Source organism: Anolis sagrei, chromosome 6, assembly GCF_037176765.1.
Source record: "Anolis sagrei isolate rAnoSag1 chromosome 6, rAnoSag1.mat, whole genome shotgun sequence".
Classification (NCBI taxonomy): Eukaryota; Metazoa; Chordata; class Lepidosauria; order Squamata; family Dactyloidae; genus Anolis; species Anolis sagrei.
In genome coordinates this window covers 127,888,054-127,911,876 of record NC_090026.1, presented here as the reverse complement: position 1 = coordinate 127,911,876, position 23,823 = coordinate 127,888,054, and the positions used below count along the sequence as shown (strand labels likewise).

Below are 23,823 nucleotides of genomic sequence, written 5' to 3'. Positions count from 1 at the left end.
CATCAACACTGACAAAGAAACAGCAAGAAATACTGTTTACCCACAAGCATAATTATATATATTAGAAACCTACACTTTTTTCATTACTTTATTTTTCAGACTGGGCCACAGCAACACGTGGCAGGAGAAGGCTAGTATTATATAACTTTATAAATAATATTGCAGTACAATGTAATAATATGCAATACTAACCTTGTGCTATGTTAATAATATAATATGTATACATGTAATATTTCTAATATTGTAATGTAATACCATATAATACTAATAATACAATATCATATATAATAATATGGCTAATATATTAAACATAACACTACTGGTAATATATAATGAAATATACACACAAATCCACAATAATAAAACAGTATATTTCATTATATATTACCAGTAGTATTATATTTAATATATTCGTCATTATTATATTATTATTATATGGTATTATATATTTCTAATATTGTAATGTAATGCCATATAATACTACTAATAAATCCACAATAATAAAACAGTATATTTCATTATATATTGTTGTACTATTTTTGATTGTGAGCCGCTTTGAATCTCCGTATGGAGAGATAAAAGCGGGATATAAATAAATAAATACAAATACGAAATTAAATCGATGCTGAGGAATCATGGAAGTTGAAGTGTCACAAGGTCTTTAGCCTCTTTTTTGCCATTAATTCCATAGCATTGAGCAACAGCAGTTAAAGTGGGGTCAAACTGCATTAATTTTACAGTGTAGATATAGCCCCCTTGTATTCATGGTGCATTATGAATTAAGATATTAAAATTAAGAGTACATTATTATTATTATTATTATATTTATTTATACTCTGCTTTATCTCTCCAAAGGGGACTCAAAGCAGCTTGACATAAAAGCATTTCTGTACAATTTAAAATATATTTTTAAATGCAAACTTTAAAATAGAATTAAAGACAAACAGCATTGAAAATTCACAAACACTTTAAAACCATCTATATTTGCATCTATATAAAATTAATGCAATTTGACACTATTTTAACTGTCCTGCGCTTGTCTCTATTACTGTCCGTGTTTAATCTCTGTTTTGTGTATTTTAATATGTATTTCTTTAGACACGTTCTAATTTGTGCAGAATCAGACAGAGGGTTATTGGGTTGTTGTGGGTTTTTTCGGGCTATATGGCCATGTTCTAGAGGCATTCTCTCCTGACCTTTCCCCTGCATCTATGGCAAGCATCCTCTATTCCAGGTGACGTCTGGCCAAAACTTAAATGAGTGGGAGTGTGACTTCCCATGATCTGGACCAAGCATGGGGAAACTTGGGCCCTCCAGGTTTTTTGGACTTCAACTCCCAACCAGTAGGCTGTTAGGAATTGTGGGAGTTGGAGTCCAAAACACCTGGAGAGCCCAAGTTTTACTCATGCCTGATTTAAATGCTTTGGGGATGCTTAATAGAGCGGGGGCGGTGAAAATGAAATTGCTTAAAGGGCGTGCTTGCTTTGCGGTTGCTGTTTTGCAAGATTAGTATGCACTCTTAGCAACTACCTGTCACAATAAACTATATACCCTGAGGATAAATAATAATGATAATAAAGAGAAAGCAGCGGCACCAAAATGTTACCTTTCCACCACTTGTCATTTCGAAGCTAGTTGTATAGTTTAAATGAATTTGTCTTTGGAACACATTACTCTTCAAATCCTTAGTTTCAAAAATCTGTACAGCGTTTAAAAGACTCGAATAACAGTGCCAGATTTAACTGCTGGAGTATCTTATGTGTAGTGCCAGTGATTATAACTCATGCGTTGTCTCGTGTTTTGAGCAGGGTGACTTCTATTTTCATATAATTCCCCATTGAGCATTGTATGAAGACAACCGAAGCAGGAAAGACTCAATTACTGCTGGCTTCCACGGGGAAATTCACATGCCGAGCTCTTGTAGTAACTAGTTCCATTGATTATAAGCATGGGCAGGCTCTGGAAAGTGGAATTAATTGCTTCCTCGAGCCTTGGCTGCTTGCCATCAGGAGGCACTTCAGTCTGAAGACCAAGCCGCTGCATCTTAACTTCAATTTTATACAAGTTCGAAAGTTGCTCTTGAACTGCCACTTTTCATTTGAATTGTAAAACTACAACAGTGTTTCTCAACCCCCTTAATGCTATGACCCCTTGATACAGTTCCTCATGTTGTGCTGACCCTCAACCATAACATTATTTTCATTGCTTCTTCATCGTCATGTAAATATCTGATGTTGTTGTTCATTCGTTCAGTCGTCTCCGACTCTTCGTGACCTCATGGACCAGCCCACGCCAGAGCTCCCTGTTGGCCGTCACCACCCCCAGCTCCTTCAAGGTCAGTCCAGTCATTTCAAGGATGCCATCCAGCCATCTTGCCCTTGGTCGGCCCCTCTTCCTTTTACCTTCCACTTTCCCCAGCATCATTGTCTTCTCTAGGCTTTCCTGTCTCCTCATGATGTGGCCAAAGTACTTCAACTTTGTCTCTAGTCTCCTTCCCTCCAGTGAGCAGTCGGGCTTTATTTCCTGGAGGATGGACTGGTTGGATCTTCTCGCAGTCCAAGGCACTCTCAGCACTTTCCTCCAGCACCACAGCTCAAAAGCATCGATCTTCCTTCGCTCAGCCTTCCTGAAGGTCCAGCTCTCACATCCGTAGGTGACTACAGGGAAGACCATGGCTTTGACTAGGCAATGGATCTTTGTTGCCAGTCTGATGTCTCTACTCTTTACTATTTTATCGAGACTGGACATTGCTCTCCTCCCAAGAAGGAAGCGTCTTCTGATTTCCTGGCCACAGTCTGCATCTGCACTCATCTTTGCGCCTAGAAATGCAAAGTCTGTCACGGCCTCCACATTTTCTCCCTCTATTTTCCAGTTGTCAATCATTCTTGTTGCCATAATCTTGGTTTTTTTGACGTTTAGCTGCAACCCGGCTTTTGCACTTTCTTCTTTCACCTTGATTAGAAGGCTCCTCAGCTCCTCCTCGCTTTCGGCCATCAGAGTGGTGTCATCTGCATATCTGAGGTTGTTAATGTTTCTTCCAGCAATTTTCACCCCAGCTTTGCATTCTTCAAGCCCCGCACATCCTCGCATGATGTGTTCTGCATACAAGTTAAAAAGGTTGGGTGAGAGGATGCAGCCTTTCCGGACGCCTTTCCCAATCTTGAACCAGTCTGTTGTTCCGTGGTCAGTTCTTACTGATATGCAAGATGAATTCCTTCACTCGACCAAATTTGGCACAAATACCTAATATGCCAAAATTTGAATACTGGTGAGGTTGGTGGGGATTGATTTTGTCATTTGGGAGTAGTACTTGCTGGGATTTATAGTTCACCTACAATCAAAGCACATTCTGAACTTCTCCAACGATGGAATTGAACCAAACTTGGCACACAGAACTCCCATGACCAACAGAAAATAATGGAAGGGTTTGGTGGGCATTGACCTTGGGTTTTGGAATTGTAGTTTACCTACAAACAGAGAGCACTGTGGATTCAAACAATGATGGATCTGGACCAAATTTGGCACAAGTTCTCAATATGCCCAAATGTGAACACTGGTGGAGTTTGGGGAAAATAGACCTTCACATTTGGGAATTGTAGTTACTGAGATGTATAGTTCAGCTACAATCAAAGAGCATTCTGAATCCCACCAATGATAGAATTGGGCCAAATTTCCCACACAGAACCTCCATGACCAACAGAAAATACTGTGTTTTCTGATGGTCTTTGGTGACCCCTCTGACCCCCCCTCTCAACCCCCCCAGGGAAACGCTGAACTTCCGGCTGGTAGTTGCACTGTTTTAGGCAAACCCTTAGGGTTCAGCTCTCTATATATACCCACACACACACGTTTATTGTCATTGTACATTGTACCGTGTATACATATCCATGCATAACTTGACCTTGTGCATAATTCGAGAGCAGGTGTGCGGGACATAAATATGAATCATAGTTGGGAGAGACCATAAAGAGCCTGGATCCAGTCTCACCCTCTTCTGTCATACAGAAAGATCCAATCAAAGCCCTCCTGGCAGATGGCTATTCAGTTATTTAAAAATAGAGTAGAATAACTTTATTGTTATTGTGCAACGTACAAAGAAATTAAATGCCGTCCCCAATCACACACATATATATATATACACATTACAAAACAAGTACTAATCCTTCCACATTCTAATCACTATTGCACATCCACTAGTGCCACACCAGTGTGTAACCACAGAGTTCTCAACCTTCCTAATGCCCCAACCACTTAATACAGTTCCTCCTGTTGTGGTGACCCCAACCATAACATTATTTTTGTTGCTACTTCATAACTGTAAGTTTGCTACTGTTATGAATCATAATATAAATCTCTGAAATGCAGGATGTGTTTTCATTCACTGTTCCAAATTTGGCACAAATGCCCAATATGCCCAAATTTACAGAAAATACTGGAAGGGTTTGGTGGATATTGACCTTGAGTTTTGGAGTTATTGCTCACCTACATCCAGAGAGCACTGTGGACTCAAACAATGATGGATCTGGACCAAACGTGGCACAAATCCTCAATATGCCCACATTTGAAAACTGGTGGAGTTTGGGGGAAAGAGACCTTGACACTTGGGACTTGTAGTTGCTGGGATTTATAGTTAACCTACAATCAAAGAGCATTCTGATTGCAAAGAGCATTCTGGGCCAAACTTCCCACACAGAACCCCTATGACCAACAGAAAATACTGTGTTTCCTTATGGTCTATGGTGACCCCTCTGACACCCCCTCGCGACCCCTCCAGGTGTCCTAACCCCCAGGTTGAGAAACGCTGATCTACACTGTAGAATTAATGCAGTTTGACACAACTTGAACTGCCATGGCTGAATGCAATATAATCTTGGGAGTTGTTTAGTGAATCCCCATTCCTTTTTTGGCAGGGAAAGACCATCCTTTCATACTTCCTTCTTTCTTTCTTTCCTCTCTCCCTCCCACTCTCCCTCTTTCTCCTTCCTTCCTTCCCTTTTGTCTTTCCTTCCTTCTCCTCCCTTCCCTATCACCCTTTTGTCCTTTCATCCTTTCTTTTTCCTCCCTCCCTCCCTTAGAATCATAGAATCATAGAATCAAAGAGTTGGAAGAGACCTCATGGGCCATCCAGTCCAACCCCCTGCCAAGAAGCAGGAATATTGCATTCAAATCACCCCTGACAGATGGCCATCGAGCCTCTGTTTAAAAGCTTCCAAAGAAGGAGCCTCCACCACACTCCGGGGCAGAGAGTTCCACTGCTGAACGGCTCTCACAGTCAGGAAGTTCTTCCTAATGTTCAGATGGAATCTCCTCTCTTGTAGTTCCACCAATTCATCCTTCCTTCCCTTTTGTCTTTCCTTTCTTCCCTCTCCCCCTCTTTCTCCTTTCATCCTTCCCTTCCACCCTTTCGTCCTTCCTTCTCTCTTTCCTCCCTCTCTCCCTCTTTCTCCCTCCATCCTTCCCTTCCACCCTTTCATCCTTCCTTACCTATTTCCTCTCTCCCTCTCGCTCTCCCTCTTTCTCCTTCCTTCCCCTTTGTCTTTCCTTCCTTCCTTCTCCTCCCTCCCTCCCTTCCCTCTTTCTCCCTCCCTCCATTCCCTACCACCCTTTAGTCCTTCCATCCTTTCTTTTCCCTCCCTCCCTCCCTTCCACCCTTTTGTCTTTCCTTTCTTCCCTCTTTCCCTCCCTCCTTCCCTCTCTCCCTCTTTCTCCTTCCATCCTTCCCTTCCTCCCTTTCATCCTTCCTTCCCTCCCTCCCTTCCTTTTGTCTTTCCTTCTCCTCCCTCCCTCCCCTCTTTCTCCCTCCCTCCATTCCCTGCCACCCTTTTGTCCTTCCATCCTTTCCTTTTCCTTCCTCCCTCCCTTCCACCATTTCATCCTTCCTTCCCTTTTGTCTTTCCTTTCTTCCCTCTTTCCCTCACTCCTTCCCTCGCCCTCTTTCTCCTTCCATCCTTCCCTTCCTCCTTTTCATCCTTCCTTCCCTCTTTCCTCCCTTTCTCCCGCTTTCTCCTTCCATCCTTCCCTTCCTCCTTTTCATCCTTCCTTCCCTCTTTCCTCCCTCTCTCCCTCTTTCTCCTTCCATCCTTCCCTTCCACCCTTTCATCCTTCCTTCCCTCTTTCCTCTTTCCCTCCTGCTCTCCTTCCTTCCTTCCTTCCTTCCTTCCTTCCTTCCTTCCTTCCTTCCTTCCTTCCTTCCTTCCCTTTTGTCTTTCTTTCCTTCTCCCTCCCTCCCTCCCTTCCCTCAGGTCTTAGAAAACTACAACTTCCCTGATTCCAAAGCATTGAGCCATGTGGCAGTTCAAGTGGTGTCAAACTGCATTAATTCTGCAGTGTAGATGCATCCTTTGACATGAGGGATGTGATATTCAGTACTGAATGGTTTGTGAAAAGAGGAAGGTGTTGAAAAGACAAACAACCATCCTGTTTAACTTGTAATCCCTGGTTTATCAAACTCTGCATGCCCAGCAGCCAAGGAGAAGGGATTGCTTCGTAAGCAAACTACCCGTCAAGCAAGTTGTCCAAAGCAAATTACACAAACCCGTGCTCCCTTTTCAGCTGCCCATGTGACCTGGAGAGAAATAGCCTTTTAAGCTTTGGTCACGGTGAGTAAAGCAACCTTACGCCTGCCACGAATGTGGGTGCCACCCCAATCCATCCATTTGTCATCATATTGGTTCTTCATGGGAATGGATAAACTCTGCTCTTGGGGAGAGCATCTATGCTCTTTGATAGCTCTTTATCTGCTACTCGCCGTCCCCTGCCACGCGTTGCTGTGGCCCACATAGGGGTTCTGTGTGTGAGGTTTGGCCCAATTCCATCATTGGTGGGGTTCAGAATGCTCTTTGATTGTAGGTGAACTATAAATCCCAGCAACTACAACTCCCAAATGTCGAGATTCTATTTTCCCCAAACTCCACCAGAGTTAACATTTGGGCATATTGAGTATTCGTGTAGAGTTTGGTCCAGACCCATCATTGTTTGAGTCCACAGTGATCTCTGGATGTAGGTGAACTACAACTCCAAAACCAAAGGACACTGCCCAACAAACCCTTCCAGTATGTTCTGTTGGTCATGGGAGAACTGTGTGCCAAGTTTGGTTCAATTCCATCATTGGTGGGGTTCAGAATGCTCTTTGATTGTAGGTGAACTATAAATCCCAGCAACTAAAACTCCCAAATGTCAAGATTCTAGTTTCCCAAAACTCCACCAGTGTTCACATTTGGGCATATTGAGTGTTCGTGTAGAGTTTAGTCCAGACCCATCATTGTTTGAGTCCACAGTGATCTCTGGAGGTAGGTGAACTACAACTCCCAAACTCAACCCTCCAAACCCTCCCAGTATTTTCTCCTGGTCATGGGAGAACTGTGTGCCAAGTTTGGTTCAATTCCATCGTTGATGGAGTTCAGAATGCTCTTTGATTGTAGGTGAACTATAAATCCCAGCAACTACAACTCCCAAATGACAAAATCAATTTTTTTGAGTGAAGGACATACATTGGGTTGTTAGGTGTGTTGTGTCCAAATTTGGTGTCAATTCATCCAGTGGTTTTTGAGTTCTGTTAATCCCACAAACGAACATTACATTTTTGTTTATATAGATGTACTGCCTTATTCCTTGTCTTTCTATGGGAGCTACATACTCTCAGCCCCAGGAAACCTTGGATGGGATCTCTCTTAAGGTTGCCATAATTCTGCAACCTCTGTATCGACGGATTGATTCCAGAAGTGCAAAAACCTAAAGTAGAAAGCAGTCGAAAATGTGTGTTGAAATCACCATCGGTTTCTTTGCATTTGTCTTTAGCCCTTTCAAAACTAAACATGTTTTCCTCCTTTTTGCTGCCCTTGGCTTCCTATTACCGAAGTCTGGGAAAGGTGAACTTGCAGAAAGACATGCTATAAATAGGAAAGGCGATTAAAACTGCCTAAGCGGAGAAACCTTTCTTCAGGGTACAATGAGGACTGGCTCCTAATCTTCTTTTCTCCAGATGCCAAACTGCTCTTCTGCCTTCTCTCCCTTTAAGCTTGCATGCTTTTGATCTACTCCTATGATTATCTTTTCCCATCCAGTATTTTCTATGCATTACTTACTTACTTAAGTGATCCCTCGTAGCCCGAGGATGATGGTCCTCCAAGTCCAGTGTCTTGGTGGTGAGTCCGTAGGTGGCTGTGGAGCCCTATTCTTGACCTGCATGTTCTCCCGTAGTGAGAACACCAGTTTACAGGTGGAAGGTGGTCCCAGTCAAGGTTGGCTTGACGCTCCTTCCTCTTGGCACGTTTCTCCCTTTCACCCTCCATTCGTACCTCTTCGAATTCTGCAGCACTGCTGGTCACAGCTGACCTCCAGTTAGAGCGCTCAAGGGCCAGAGCTTCCCAGTCCTCAGTATCTATGCCACAGTTTTTAAGGTTGTCTTTAAGCCCACATTTCAATCTCTTTTTCTGTCCACCAACAGCATGCTTCCCATTCTTGAATTGGGAGTAGAGCAACTGCTTTGGGAGACGGTGATCAGGCATTTGGACAACATGGCCAGTCCAGCGGAGTTGATGGCAGAGGATCAATTGCTGGTGGTCGCTTCAATGCTGGTGGTCTTTGCTTCTTCCAGCACACTGACATTTGTCTGCCTGTCTTCCCAAGAGATTTGCAAGATTCTTGTGGGTTTTTTCGGGCTATATGGCCATGTTCTAGAGGCATTTCTCCTGACGTTTCGCCTGCATCTATGGCAAGCATCCTCAGAGGTAGTGAGGTCTGTTGGAATTAGGAAAATGGGTTTATATATCTGTGGAATGGCTGGGGTGGGGCAAAGAGCTCTCCTCTGCTGGAGCTAGGTGTGAATGTTTCAACTGACCACCTTCATTAGCATTTGAAGGCCTGGCTGAGCCTGGGAAATTCTTTTGTTGAGAGGTGTTAAGATGTGCCTGGTTGTTTCCTCTCTGCTGTTTTGCTGTTGTAATTTTAGAGTTTTTTTTAATACTGGTAGCCAGATTTTGTTCATTTTCATGGTCTCTTCCTTTCTGTTGAAATTGTCCACATGCTTGTGGATTTCAATGGCTTCTCTGTGTAGTCTGACATGGTGGTTGTTGGTGTGGTCCAGCATGTCTGTGTTCTCAAATAATATGCAAGATTTTTCAAAGGCAGCGTTGATGGAATCCTTCCAGGAGTTGAGTGTGACGTCTGTAAACAGTCCACGTTTCGCAAGGTTGGGAGGACAATGGCTTTATAAACAAGCACCTTGGTATTCCTACACATACTCCGGTCCTCAAGCACTCTCTGCTTCATTTAGAAGAATGCTGTACTCACAGAGCTCAGGCGGTGTTGTATTTCGGGGTCAATGTTGACTTTGGTGGAGAGGTGGCTGCCAAGGGAGTGGAAATTGTAAACATTTTCTAATGTTACACCATTAAGCTGTATTTCTGGCATTGCAGAGGGAGTGGCTGGTGACTGCTGGAAGAGCACTTTGGTTTTATCGATGTTGAATGAGAGCCCAAGCTTCTCGTAGGTCTTCTTCTGAATGCACACAGACTACGTGGAACTCTCTGCCCCGGAGTGTGGTGGAGGCTCCTTCTTTGGAGGGTTTTAAATAGAGGCTGGATGGTCATCTGTCGGGGACGCTTTGAATGCAATTTTCCTGCTTCTTGGCAGAATGGTGTTGGACTGGATGGCCCAGCAGGACTCCTCCAACTCAATGATTCTATGGTATGCTGGTCATAGGAAAACTGTCCAAAGTAAGGTTTCTGAACAGAGTAATCAATTATGCATTTTTAAGGAGTAAAGGTTCTGTCATTTTTGGCCTCTGTGATGAGTCCAGAATTTCTTCCTAAATTGGAGCTGAACAAAGAGAGCAGGGATCGTGCCTTAATGCAACGAAAGGCTAAAAACATGCAGATGATATATTTGCTGGATGACCAGAGGCATTCTTGTCTTGTTCTCTGGCCAGAAAAAGGCCACCAAAGTGGATTGAGGAAAAATAAGACTGCCTCTGTTTGCAGCTGATAGTCTTAAAAGATATGAAAGATGAATAGACATCAGGAGTTAAAAGGGGAAAAGCAAGGAGAGGAATAACTGCTTCATATCTCATTTCTCTCTGGGGAAGAACATCAAAAATTGTCCCCATGATTTGCTGGGATGGTGACATCTTTGCTTTTGGATAGTTTTGTGTCAAACACACAATTTATTAAAAATATTATGCAAAGTTAACCACAGACTACGTGTAGAAGGTGTATATGAACCATCAATGAATTGCATTTTATACCTGAATCCCAATAATAATAATAATAATAATAATAATAATAATAATAATGGGACTTCCGGTTTCAGACAGACAGAGTTTTGGAGCACAAGACTCCTGATCTCACGATCGTGTTGAAAAACAAAGTATGGATCATCAATGTTGCAGTCCCAGGTGACAGCAGGATTGCAGAGAAAAAACTGGAAAAGCTGACATGATATGAGGATTTAAAAATCAAACTGCAAAGACTCTGGCACAAGCCAGTCAAGTTGGTCCCTGTGGTGATCGGCACACTGGGTATAGTGCCTCAAGACCTTGGCGTGTACTTAAATACAATCGGCTCTGACAAAATCACAACCTGCCAGCTGCAAAAGGCCACCTTACTGGGATCTGCACGCATTAGTCACCGATACATCACACAGTCCTAGACACTTGGGAAGTGGCCAACGTGTGATCCAATAAAACAGCTAGTAGAGTGTGTACTGTGGACTCATCTTATGGTGTTTCAAATAACAACAACAAAAGCAAACAAGGAATTAGTACAAGAAAACTGCACTCCAAACCAGAGCTGACAGCTGGCACAGCAAAGCATTGCCTGGGCAGTTCCTTGACAAAATTGAAGGAAAAGTTGATAAGGGGAAGACCTGGTGATGGCTCACAAATGGAACCCTGAAGAAGGAGACAGAAGAAGGCCTGATTCTTGAAGCCCAGGAGCAAGCCATCAGAACCAATGCCATTAAGGCCAGGACCCAAAAATGCAGACTGTGCAAGGAAGTTGATGAAACCATGGATCTATCCTCAGCTGCTGCAAGAAAATCTCACAAACAGACTACAAACAAAAACACAATTCTGTGGCCCAAATGATTCATTGGAATTATGTCACAAGGACCACCTACCAGCAGTCAAGAATTGGTGGGATCATAAACCTGCAAAGGTCGTGGAAAATGAACATGCAAAAATAGGGAGTTTCGAATCCAAACTGACAAAGTTTTGGGACACAATACACCAGACATCACGATGGTGGAAAAGAAGAAAGTTTGGACTATTGATGTCGCCATACCAGGTGACAGTCACATTGAGGAACAACAGGAAAAACTCAGCCGTTATCAGGACCTCAAAACTGAACTGCAAAGGCTCTGGCATCAACCAGTACAGGTGGTCCCAGTGGTCATCGGCACACTGGGTGCCGTGCCAAAAGATCTCAGCTGGCATTTGGAAACAATTTATTTATCGTGTCAGGCAACCGAACAGTTGTATTACATTTTTGACAGAACAAACAAAGAAACATACAAAAGACACAGAGTCTGAAAGCTTGGTAGTTGATTAAGTGTCCTTTGACCAGTATCTGGCCACTTGGAGTGCCTCTGGTGTTGCCGCAAGGAGGTCATGGTGCATGTGGCAGGGTTCAGGTTGCATTGCAGCAGGTAGTCTGTAGTTTGCTCTTCTCCACACTTGCATGTTGTGGATTCCACTTTGTGGCCCCATTTCTTAAGATTGGCTCTGCATCTCGTGGTGCCAGAGTGCAGTCTGTTCAGCTCCTTCCAAGTCGCCCAGTTTTCTGTGTGCGCAGGGGGGAGTCTCTCATCTGGCATCAGCCATTGATTGAGGCTCTGGGTTTGAGCCTGCCACTTTTGGACTCTCACTTGCTGAGGTGTTCCAGCGAGTGTCTCTGTAGATCTTAGAAAACTATTACTTAATTTAAGTCATTGACGTGCTGGCTGATACCCAAACAGGGGATGAGCTGGAGATGTCTTTGCCTTGGTCCTTTCACTATTGGCTGCGACTTCCCGGCGGATGTCAGGTGGGGCAATACCGGCTAAGCAGTGTAATTTCTCCAGTGGTGTAGGGCTCAGACACCCCGTGATAATGCGGCATGTCTCATTAAGAGCCACATCCACTGTTTTAGAGTGGTGAGATGTGTTCCACACTGGGCATGCATACTCAGCAGCAGAGTAGCATAGCGCAAGGGCAGATGTCTTCACTGTATCTGGTTGTGATCCCCAAGTTGTGCCAGTCAGCTTTCGTATTATATTGTTTCTAGCACCCACTTTTTGCTTGATGTTCAGGCAAAGCACGGTCCAGAGTGACTCCCAGGTATTTGGTTGCGCTGCAGTGCTCCAGTGGGATTCCTTTCCAGGTGATACTCAGAGCTCAGGATGCTTGTCTGTTCTTGAGATGAAACAATACACATTGATAAAACACATTTGGAAACAATACACATTGACAAAATCAAAAATCTGTCAACTGCAAAATGCCACTTGACTTGGATCTGTGTGCATCATTCGAAAATACATCACACAATCCTAAATACTTGGGAAGTGTTTGACTTGTGATTTTGTGATACGAAATCCAGCATAGAGATCTCGTTTGCTGTGACATATTGTATTTTTTGTGTCAGTAAAATAATAATAGCTATTCATTCTATAAATCTTGGGTATGTATCAACTGCATTCTTGAAAATGTGTTTGTTTTACGTGACTCCTTTGGACTTCCAATATATGGCTTCTTTCTAGAGCGGATAAATGATGGAAAGCACCCAATAAATAACTATTGCAGGGTTCCTGCGTGCACGTCAAATGCCTTCTCTTTGAAGGTAGTGTTCTCTTTGAACCCAAAGGTGTGCTTTGTGAAGGTGATTAGGAAACAGCGGGATGTGATTATGGATTTGAGAGGACGGCTTCTCATTGGCCGTCTCAAGGTGAAGGATGGGGAATTTAAGGCTTTAGACGCTCGGAAATAGCCGGACGCTCTCCTCCTGTTGCTTTTCTACCTGTGAGATCGAGAACAGCTCGTGGCTCAGCAGATAGTCTAACCTCGTTGCATTATTGTGTTGGGAAAGGACTTTAGAGAAGCGACAGGTAAGGAATTTTTCAGACTGATGATATAGTTTGGAAGCTGGCAACTGGCTTCTCATACCTTCCTGGTATTATTTCATTTCGTCTTGTTAGGTGGATCAAATGGGGTCTCATAAAAAACCTCCTTTCTGAAACTCAGGGAATGTATCCTTGCCATTTGCTAAAGCATTCCTTTCGTTGGGTTGTTTGAGTTTTCCGGGCTGTATGGCCATGTTCCAGAAGCATTCTCTCCTGACGTTTCACCCACATCTATGGTAGGCATCCCCAGTGGTTGAGAGGTCTAGGAAAATGGAGTTTATATATCTGTGGAATGTCCAAGGTTGGAGAAAGAACTGTTGTCTGTTGGAGGTAGGTATGAAATGTAGCAATTGGCCACCTTGATTAGCAGTTTTCAAGGTCTGGCTTCTTACTGCCAGGGGGAATCCTTTGTTGGGAGGCGATTTGCTGGCCTTGATTGTTTCTCGTCCGGAATTCCCCTGTTTTTGAGTGTTGTTCTTTATTTACTGGTATGATTTTAGAAAACTCACAAGAACCCAGTGATTCTGGCCATGAAAGCCTTAGACAATACATTCCCATTGTTCTCAATGAAAACAATTGAGATTTTTAAAAATCTATAGTTGCAATTGTATTCTGTACATACTGAAAATTCAGGAGGGAATGTTTGTCCAGATTATGTGTTTCCTTCTGTAATGCTTTCTCAATGACAGCATGGTAAGCAAATTTATAAAACTGAGGAATATAATGTTCAAACTTATGGCTTGCAGTTACACTAGGTTGTACCCTGACTTGACCTCCGAGGCAAGTAACAAATAGTAGCAACAATAATAACCGTTATTATTGTTAGATACAGGAGATGAGCCAGGAAGGATACAGAAGAGAGTTTGTAGCAATGTTTTTTGTATGCCTTCCAAGTCGTTTCCTGGCTAGGTTGGTTCAGAAAAGGTTTGGCATTGCCTTCATTTAAGGCTGAGAGAGTGTGACCTACCTAAGCTCACCCAGTGGGTTTTTCAGCTGTGTGACGGCTCGGACACTAGCCTCAGAGTCATATTCTATTGGATTATTATTTTTTGCAACACAACAAGATAAGTACACAGCAAACAAGATCACTATACTGGTTGTTGTATTGGATCACACATCGGACACTTCCCAAGTGACTAGGATTATTATTATTATTATTATTATTATTACTACTACTACTACTACTACTACTACTACTAGCCATCCCCTGCTACGCGTTGCTGTGACCTGGTCTGTGTATATGTGTTTTGTGTGTGTATATATTTGTGTATATGTGTGTTTGCATATATATGTGTGGTTTTGCACATGCGTTGTAATGTAACTTTTGTTTCTTGGCTTTTTAAGTCCCTTCCATTGTGTTTTTCTATGTTTTTAAGAGTGATGATCACTCATTGGCCTGATAGGTGTCTTGTGCCCAAATTTGGTGTCAACCTCAGCAAGATGGAGTGGATGAGGGATTGGAGGACATCCAACCCCAAATTGGGAAAGAAGTCGTCCAGGAATACCTGGCCGCTCTTAATGAGTTCAAGTCCCCAGGGCCAGATCAACTACACCCAAGAGTATTGAAGGAACTAGCGGAAGTCATTTCGGAACCATTGGCAACCATCTTTGAGAGTTCTTGGAGAACGGGAGAAGTTCCAGCAGATTGGAGGAGGGCCAATGTGGTCCCAATCTTCAAGAAGGGAAAAAAGGACGACCCAAACAACTACCGTCCGGTCAGCCTCACGTCGATACCGGGCAAGATTCTGGAAAAGATTGTTAAGGAAGCGGTCTGCAAACACTTAGAAACAAATGCAGTCATCGCTAATAGTCAACATGGATTTATCAAAAACAAGTCATGCCAGACTAATCTGATCTCTTTCTTCGATAGAGCTACAAGCTGGGTAGATGCGGGGAATGCCGTGGATGTAGCGTACCTGGATTTCAGTAAGGCCTTCGACAAGGTCCCCCATGACCTTCTGGCAAGGAAACTAGTCCAATGTGGGCTAGGCAAAACTACGGTGAGGTGGATCTGTAATTGGTTAAGTGGACGAACACAGAGAGTGCTCACTAATGCTTCCTCTTCATCTTGGAAAGAAGTGACGAGCGGAGTGCCGCAGGGTTCCGTCCTGGGCCCGGTCCTGTTCAACATCTTTATTAATGACTTAGATGAAGGGCTAGAAGGCAGGATCATCAAGTTTGCAGACGACACCAAATTGGGAGGGATAGCCAATAGTCCAGAGGACAGGAGCAGGATTCAAAACGATCTTGACAGATTAGAGAGATGGGCCAAAACTAACAAAATGAAGTTCAACAGTGACAAATGCAAGATACTCCACTTTGGCAGAAAAAATGAAATGCAAAGATACAGAATGGGGGACGCCTGGCTCGAGAGCAGTACGTGTGAAAAAGATCTTGGAGTCCTCGTGGACAACAAGTTAAACATGAGCCAACAATGTGATGTGGCGGCAAAAAAAGCCAATGGGATTTTGGCCTGCATCAATAGGAGCCTAGTGTCTAGATCTAAGGAAGTAATGCTACCCCTCTATTCTGCTTTGGTTAGACCACATCTGGAATATTGTGTCCAATTCTGGGCACCACAATTCAAGAGAGATATTGACAAGCTGGAATGTGTCCAGAGGAGGGCGACTAAAATGATCAAGGGTCTGGAGAACAAGCCCTATGAGGAGCGGCTTAGGGAACTGGGCATGTTTAGCCTGAAGAAGAGAAGGCTGAGAGGAGATATGATAGCCATGTATAAATATGTGAGAGGAAGCCACAGGGAGGAGGGAGCAAGCTTGTTTTCTGCTTCCTTGGAGACTAGGACGCGGAACAATGGCTTCAAACTACAAGAGAGGAGATTCCATCTGAACATTAGGAAGAACTTCCTGACTGTGAGAGCCGTTCAGCAGTGGAACTCTCTGCCCCGGAGTGTGGTGGAGGCTCCTTCTTTGGAAGCTTTTAAGCAGAGGCTGGATGGCCATTTGTCAGGGGTGATTTGAATGCAATATTCCTGCTTCTTGGCAGGGGGTTGGACTGGATGGCCCTTGAGGTCTCTTCCAACTCTTTGATTCTATGATTCTATGAATTCGTCCAGTGGTTTTTGAGTTATGTTAATCCCACAAACGAACATTACATTTTTATTTATATAGACTAGCCATCCCTTGCCATGCGTTGCTGTTGCCCAGTCTGTGTATGTGTTTTGTGTGTATATATTTGTGTATATGTGTATATATGTGGTTTTGCACATGTATTGTAAGGTTTTTTTTATTTTTTGGCTTTTTAAGTCTCTTCCACTGTGGTTTTCAGTGTTTTGATGAGTGATGGTCACTCGTTGGCCTGATAGGTGTGTTGTGTCCAAATTTGGTATCAATTCGTCCAGTGGTTTTTGAGTTATGTTAATCCCACAAACAAACATTACATTTTTATTTACTGTATATAGATTACTAGCCGTCCCCTATGACGCGTTGCTGTGGCCCACATGGGGGTTCTGTGTGGGAGGTTTGGCCCAATTCTATTGTTGATGGGGTTCAGAATGCTCTTTGTTTGTAGGTGAACTATAAATCACAGAAACTACAACTCCCAAATGTCAAGATTCTATTTCTCCCAAACTCCACCAGTGTTCACATTTGGGCATATTGAGACTTCGTGTAGAGTTTGGTCCAGATCCATCATTGTTTGAGTCCACAGTGCTCTCTGGATGTAGGTGAAATACAACTCCCAAATGTCAAGGTCTATTTCCCCCAAACTCCATCTGTGTTTATATTTGGGCATATTGAGTATTCGTGGCAAGATTGTTCCAGATCCATCACTGTTTGAGTCCACAGTGCTCTCTAAATGTAGATGAACTACAACTCCAAAACCAAAGGACACTGCCCACCAAACCCTTCCAGTATTTTCTGTTGGTCATGGGAGAACTGCGTGCCAAGTTTGGTTCAATTCCATCGTTGGTGGGGTTCAGAATGCTCTTTGATTGTAGGTAAACTATAAATCCCAGCAATGACAACTCCCAAATGACAAAATCATTTTTTTAAAGTGATGGTAACTTCTTGGACTAGTAGGTGTCTTGTGGCCAAATTTGGCGTCAATTCATCCAGTGGTTTTTGAGTTATGTTAACATCTGTAGACAGTCCACATTCAGCAGGGTTGGGAGGACAATGGCTTTATAAACACGAGCTGGAATATGCTACCTAGGGGTCTGGTGGAGTCTCCTCTGGAGGTTTTTAAGCAGAGGCTGGATGGCTGTCTGTTGGGAGGGCTTGGACTGTGTCTCCCCACCTGGGAGGAGGGGGGTTGGACTGGGTAGCCCTTGGATTCTCTTCCCATTCCTAACCAAGCAACCTCTTTTCTTCCCCAGTTATGACGGGACCAAGGCCAGTCGTCCTGAGCGGGCCCTCAGGTGCCGGGAAGAGCACTTTGCTGAAGAAGCTGCTGAAGGATTACGAGAACGTCTTTGGTTTCAGCGTCTCCCGTGAGTGAGTTCTTTTCTCCCAGGACCAGTGCGATTGCAGGGATTCTATGGGAAGATTCAGAGAGCATCTACACTGCAGTTGCAGCAGATTGATCCCTGTTGGACTGCCATTCTGTGAAATCCCAAGGTGTATACTTCAGTGCAGGCTGAGTCTCCCTGATACCAAAAGATTTTGGAATACCTGTATTCGCATATACATAGAGAATGAAGGAAAAGAGGGCTAGTCATGTAATAATTTAATACAATAAAATACTGATAATAATACAATATAAGAATTATATATTTTATATTGCATGTAATATTACTAATAATATTACAGTATAGTGGTATAATGCAATATAGTAATATATAATGCTAATATTGTGCTGTGCTAATGATATAATATATTGTATACACATATAATATTGATAATATTATAATGTAATGCAATATAATACTAATAATACTACAATATAATAATTATATATTTTATATTACATGTATTATTACTAATAATGTTGCCGTATAGTGGTATAGTGCAATATAGTAATATATAATTCTAATATTGTGCTGTGCTAATAATATAATATATTGTATACACATATAATGATAATATTATAATGTAATACAATATAATACATATAATACTAGGATATAATAATTATATATTTTATATTATATGTAATATTACAGTATAGTGGTATAGTACAATATAGTAATATATAATACTTATATTGTGCTGTGCTAATAATATAATATATTGTATTCACATATAATATTAGTAATATTATAATGTAATACAATATAATACTAATAATACAATATAATTATATTTTATATTGCATGTAATATTATTAATAATATTATAGTATAGTGGTATAGTATAATACTAATATTGTGCTATGCTAATAATATAATATATTGTATACACATATAATATTGATAATATTATAATGTAATACAATATAATACTAATAATACAATATAATTATATTTTATATTGCATGTAATATTATTAATAATATTATAGTATAGTGGTATAGTATAATACTAATATTGTGCTATGCTAATAATATAATATATTATATACACATATAATATTGATAATATTATAATGTAACATAATATAATACTAATAATACTACAATATAATTATATATTTTATATTGCAGGTAATATTACTAATAATATTACAGTATAGTGGTATAGTACAATATAGTGATATATAATACTAATATTGTGCTGTGCTAATGATATAATATATTGTATACACATATAATATTGATAATATTATAATGTAATACAATATAATACTAACAATACAATATAATAATTGTATATTTTATATTATATGTAATATTAATAATAATATTGCTGTATAGTGGTATAGTACAATGTAGTAATATATAATACTAATATTGTGCTGTGCTAATAACACAGTATATTGTATACACATATACTATTGATAATATCATAATGAAATACAATATAATACTTCTAATAATACAATATAATAATTATATATTTTATATTGCATGTAATATTACTAATAATATTACAATGTAGTGGTATAGTAGAATTTATTTATTTATTTATATTTGTGACAATTATATGCTGCCCTTCTCACCCTGAGGGGGGCTCAGAGCGGCTTACAAGTAAAATGTAAATACAATGTAATACTAATATTGTGCTATGCTAATAATATTATGTATTATTACTATATACATGTAATATTACTAATAACCTTGCTGTATAGTGGTATAGTGCAATATAGTAATATATAATTCTAACTAATAATACTAGCATATAATAATTATATATTTTATATTATATGTAATATTACTAATAATATTGCAGTATAGTGGTATAGTACAATATAGTGATATATAATACTAATATTGTGCTATGCTAATATAATATCTTGTATCTGTATGTAACTTGTGAGCCACTCTGAGTCCCCTTCGGGGTGAGAAGGGCAGCATATCAATGTCATAAATAAATAAATAGTCACACATCCAGGCCATATCTGCACTGACCACTTTGGTCCATTTCAACCTAAGAAGATGCTTTCACTGTGAAGATAGGAAATCCTGGAACTTGTTTGAGGTCCAGAAGATGATGGCACAAACCGGAGCACTGATGTGCATTAAGGGCATTCTTTTGTGATATTTTATGGGTCTTTGTTGTCTAATACCTGTATTAAATGGTCAGTATGGATTGGGGAAGAGTGTGCAGCTAGTGACACAAAGTTTTGGATTATTTTGGGTTGCCACATAAGAGAGACTTAGAAAGCTCTGCAAGAGGGAGTTCTGCTGGTATCCAGACTTAGGGCCTTCTATGTACCTTGCACTGTAACTCCCATAACCCAGTTAATTGACCACTGGGGAAAAGAGCATCTTAAGATATATTTCCCAGCCTTTGTTATTTTATTTTCCTCCTCATCAAGAAACTATCAACTTTACACAACCAAAATCCAGGTTATTCTGGTCTTCTTATTTATATGTATTGTCGAAGGCTTTCATGGCCGGAATCACTGGATTGTTGTAGGTTTTTTTGGGCTATATGGCCATAGTCTAGAAGCATTCTCTCCTGACGTTTCGCCTGCATCTATGGCAAGCATACCTCTGAGGATGCTTGCCGTAGATGCAGGCGAAACGTCAGGAGAGAATGCCTCTAGACCATGGCCATATAGCCCGAAAAAAACCTACAACAATCCACTTCTTATTTATATTTTCTATTTCACCCCAAATTTTTCCTTTGTTAATCTGTTTTTTTCCAAAGGCAGAGAGAGAGAAATCCTTTGCTTGAGTTTACTTATTTCCAAACGAAGCCAATCCTCCATTTTAACAGAAACAGGTTGTTATTGCAAGACTGGTGGGGAAAACAAAGGATATTCCATTTTGGTTTGAGGCTCTCCAGCTACTTTACAAATAATGTAAGGCTTAGAATATGTTCAGTAAGAAAACATATTTTTATTGCTTCCAGATACCACAAGGAACCCAAGACCGGGAGAAGTCAATGGAAAAGGTCAGTGCCTACGTCCAATTCCTACTGTACAAACCAAAGTTTGTACATTATGTTTTGGTGTTTAGTTTGTAAAATCATAGCATAATATGACGTTTAATAGGCTTTTCCTTAAAGTAAAAGTTTTCCCTTGACATTAAGTCCAGTCGTGTCCTACTCTGGGGTGTAGTGCTCATCACCATTTCTAAGCCGAAGAGCCGGCATTGTCCATAGACACCTCCAAGGTCATGTGGACAGCATGACTGCATGGAGCGCCATTACCTTCCCACCAGAGCGGTACCTATTGATCTACTCATATTTGCATGGTTTCGAACTGCTAGGTTGGCAGAAGCTGGGGCTAACAGTGGGAGCTCATCCCTCTCCCCGGATTCAAACAGGCGACTTTTGGTCAGCAAATTCAGCAGCTCAGCAGTTTAACCCACTGCACCACTGGGATCTTTTCCTTAATCCCTCCTTATTATCCAACATTTTCAGGGCAAGAAAACGTAATCAAAGTCCTCCTGACAAAGAGCCATCCAGCCATAGATATAGATAGATATGATTCACACACACACACAGATATAGTATCATAGATTTAGAAGGAACCCTTAAAGAAGGACAATGGTATGTTGCATGTTCCAGGGTGGGCAAACCAGACACTCTCCACATCAACACTGACAAAGAAACAGCAAGAAATACTGTTTACCATAAGCATAAAGAAATTACATATATTAGAAACCAACACTTTCTCATTACTTTATTTTCCAGATCAACAGACTGGGCCACAGCAACACGTGGCAGGGGACAGCTAGTATATCTATATAAATAAAAATGTAATGATCGTTTGTGGGATTAACATAACTCAAAAACCACTGGGGGAATTGACACCAAATTTGGACACAAGACACCTAACAACCCAATGTATGTCCTTCACTCATAAAAACACTGAAAAACACAGCAGAAGGGACTTAAAAAGCCCCCAAAAGCTAAATGATGAAAAGCTAAATGACAATACAGAAAAAAGGAAGAAAGAGGGAGGGAAGGGGAGAAAAAAGAAAGAAAGAAAAAGAGGGAGGGAGAGAAAGAAAGAAGGAAAGAAAGGGAGAAGGGAGCATGGAAGCAAGGGGAGAAGGAAGGAAAGAGGTAGAGAAGGAAGAAAGGAGAGAAAGTGGGAGGGAAAGAAAAAGGGAGAAGGAAGAAGGAAAGAAAACAGGGAAAGAAGGAAGGAAAGAGGGAGCGAAGGGAGGGGGGAAGATGTAGAGAAAGGGGGAGGGAAGGAAAGAGAGAAGGAAGAAAAGAGACAGCAGAAGAAAAAAAAGGGGAAAGAAGGAAAGAGATAGAAAAGGAAGGAAGAAGAGAAGGAAAGATGGGAAGGAAGGAATGAAAGAGGGAGTTAAAAAGCCAAAAAATAAAAAAATACATTACAATGCATTAACAACCCCCCCCCCCACACATATATATGCAAACACACATATATACACATATACACAAAAATATGCACACACAAATAGACACACACAAAACACATATACATAGACTAGGCCACAGCAACGCATGGCAGGGGATGGCTAGTCTATCTATATAAAAATGTAATGTTCGTTTGTGTGATTAACATAACTCAAAAACCTCTGGATGAATTGACACCAAATTTGGACACAACACACCTATTAGGCCAACGAATGACCATCACTCATGAAAACACTGAAAAACACAGCAGAAGAGACTAAAAAAGGAAAAAAACACCCCCAAAATAGATTACAGCACATTCACAAAACCACATATATATGCGCAAACACACACATATATACACATATACACAAAAATATACACACACAAAAATATGTGTATGTATAAATATGTGAGAGGAAGCCACAGGGAAGAGGGAGCAAGGTTGTTTTCTGCTTCCTTGGAGACTAGGACGCAATGGAACAATGGCTTCAAACTACAAGAGGAGAGATGCCATCTGAACATGAGGAAGAACTTCCTGACTGTGAGAGCCGTTCAGCAATGGAACTCTCTGCCCCAGAGTGTGGTGGAGGCTCCTTCTTTGGAAGCTTTTAAACAGAGGCTGGATGACCATCTGTCAGGGGTGATTTGAATGCAATATTCCTGCTTCTTGGCAGAATGGGGTTGGACTGGATGGCCCATGAGGTCTCTTCCAACTCTTTGATTCTATGATTCTATTAAAACACATCTACGCAGACTGGGTCGTAGCAATGCATGGCAGGAGACAACTGGTCATATTCAGAGCAGCAACTTAGAAACTAGGCATGGAGATTTCGTACCAGAGAAATGAGATGGCATTCATAGCCATCTAAAATTTCCGTATATACTCGAGTATAAGCCGACCCAAATATAAGCCAAGGCACCTAATTTTACCACAAAAAACTGGGAAAACGTATTGACTTGAGTATAAGCCGAAGATGGGAAATGCAGCAGCTACTGGTAAATTCCAAAATAAAAATAGATTCCAATACTGTGACATTAATTGAGGCATCAGTAGGTTAAATGTTTTTGAATATTTACATAAAACTGTAATTTAAGATAAGACAGTCCAACTCTGATTAAACCATGATGCCAACCTTTTTCAGTGTAAATGTGCTTGCGTGTCCTTCCAATAATAATAAAGAGAGTAAAATAATAAATATATTGATAATAAAGTAAAATAATGGAAATGTAATAATTACAGTAATAATAGCGTAAAATAAAAAACATAATAATGACAACAATATTAAAGTAAAATAATAAATGTTGTAATAGTAATAGAGTAAAATGATAATTGTAATAATAATAAACAGTAAAAAAATAAATGTAATAATAATAATAATAATAGTAATAATAATAAAGTTAAATAATAAATAATCTTGACTCGAGTATAAGCCGAATGGGACGTTTTCAGCCTATTAAAAATACTGAAAAACTAGGCTTATACTTGAGTATATACAGTAATAAGGACTCTATCTAAAAGGGATACTCCACAGTTTGGGTGCGATTGCAGCGAAGATCCTTTAGCTGTCTAACCTTAGTTGCCTCTGCAGATTATTATCTTTGCTGGCAGGCAGTGAATGTGTGAGAGAGCAAGGAAGCCAGTGTTTGGGTGAGGCCAGCCTTTTCTCATATAATTAAGAGGATTTTCTCAGATTAAGAGCTCAAGTCCGCAGCGCTCACCTTAGTCGTCTTCCCTTCTGCCTGAACACCCTTCAGTTCTTCTTATACAACATACAAGCCATACAGTTAGGTGAGCCATTTGGTATATTGTCGTCAACGGAACAATTCACACCAAAGGCAGCAATGACCTG

General features: G+C 40.9%; 1 protein-coding gene across 2 annotated transcripts in view; it reads left to right on the top strand.

Moving 5' to 3' along the window:
* GUK1 (guanylate kinase 1) overlaps nucleotides 1–23,823 on the top strand; it is a 37,587-nt gene that overhangs the window by 1,504 nt on the left and 12,260 nt on the right. Inside the window, exons 1-3 of one of the 2 annotated variants that reach the window (XM_067470397.1) lie at nucleotides 12,949–13,077; nucleotides 17,429–17,542; nucleotides 20,507–20,548. In XM_067470397.1, coding sequence (XP_067326498.1) covers nucleotides 17,431–17,542; nucleotides 20,507–20,548 — 154 coding nt within the window. In that variant the 5' untranslated portion in view covers nucleotides 12,949–13,077; nucleotides 17,429–17,430. Of the gene's footprint in view, nucleotides 1–12,948; nucleotides 13,078–17,428; nucleotides 17,543–20,506; nucleotides 20,549–23,823 lie in introns of those variants that run through there. The other variant, XM_067470396.1, reaches the window with a different exon arrangement.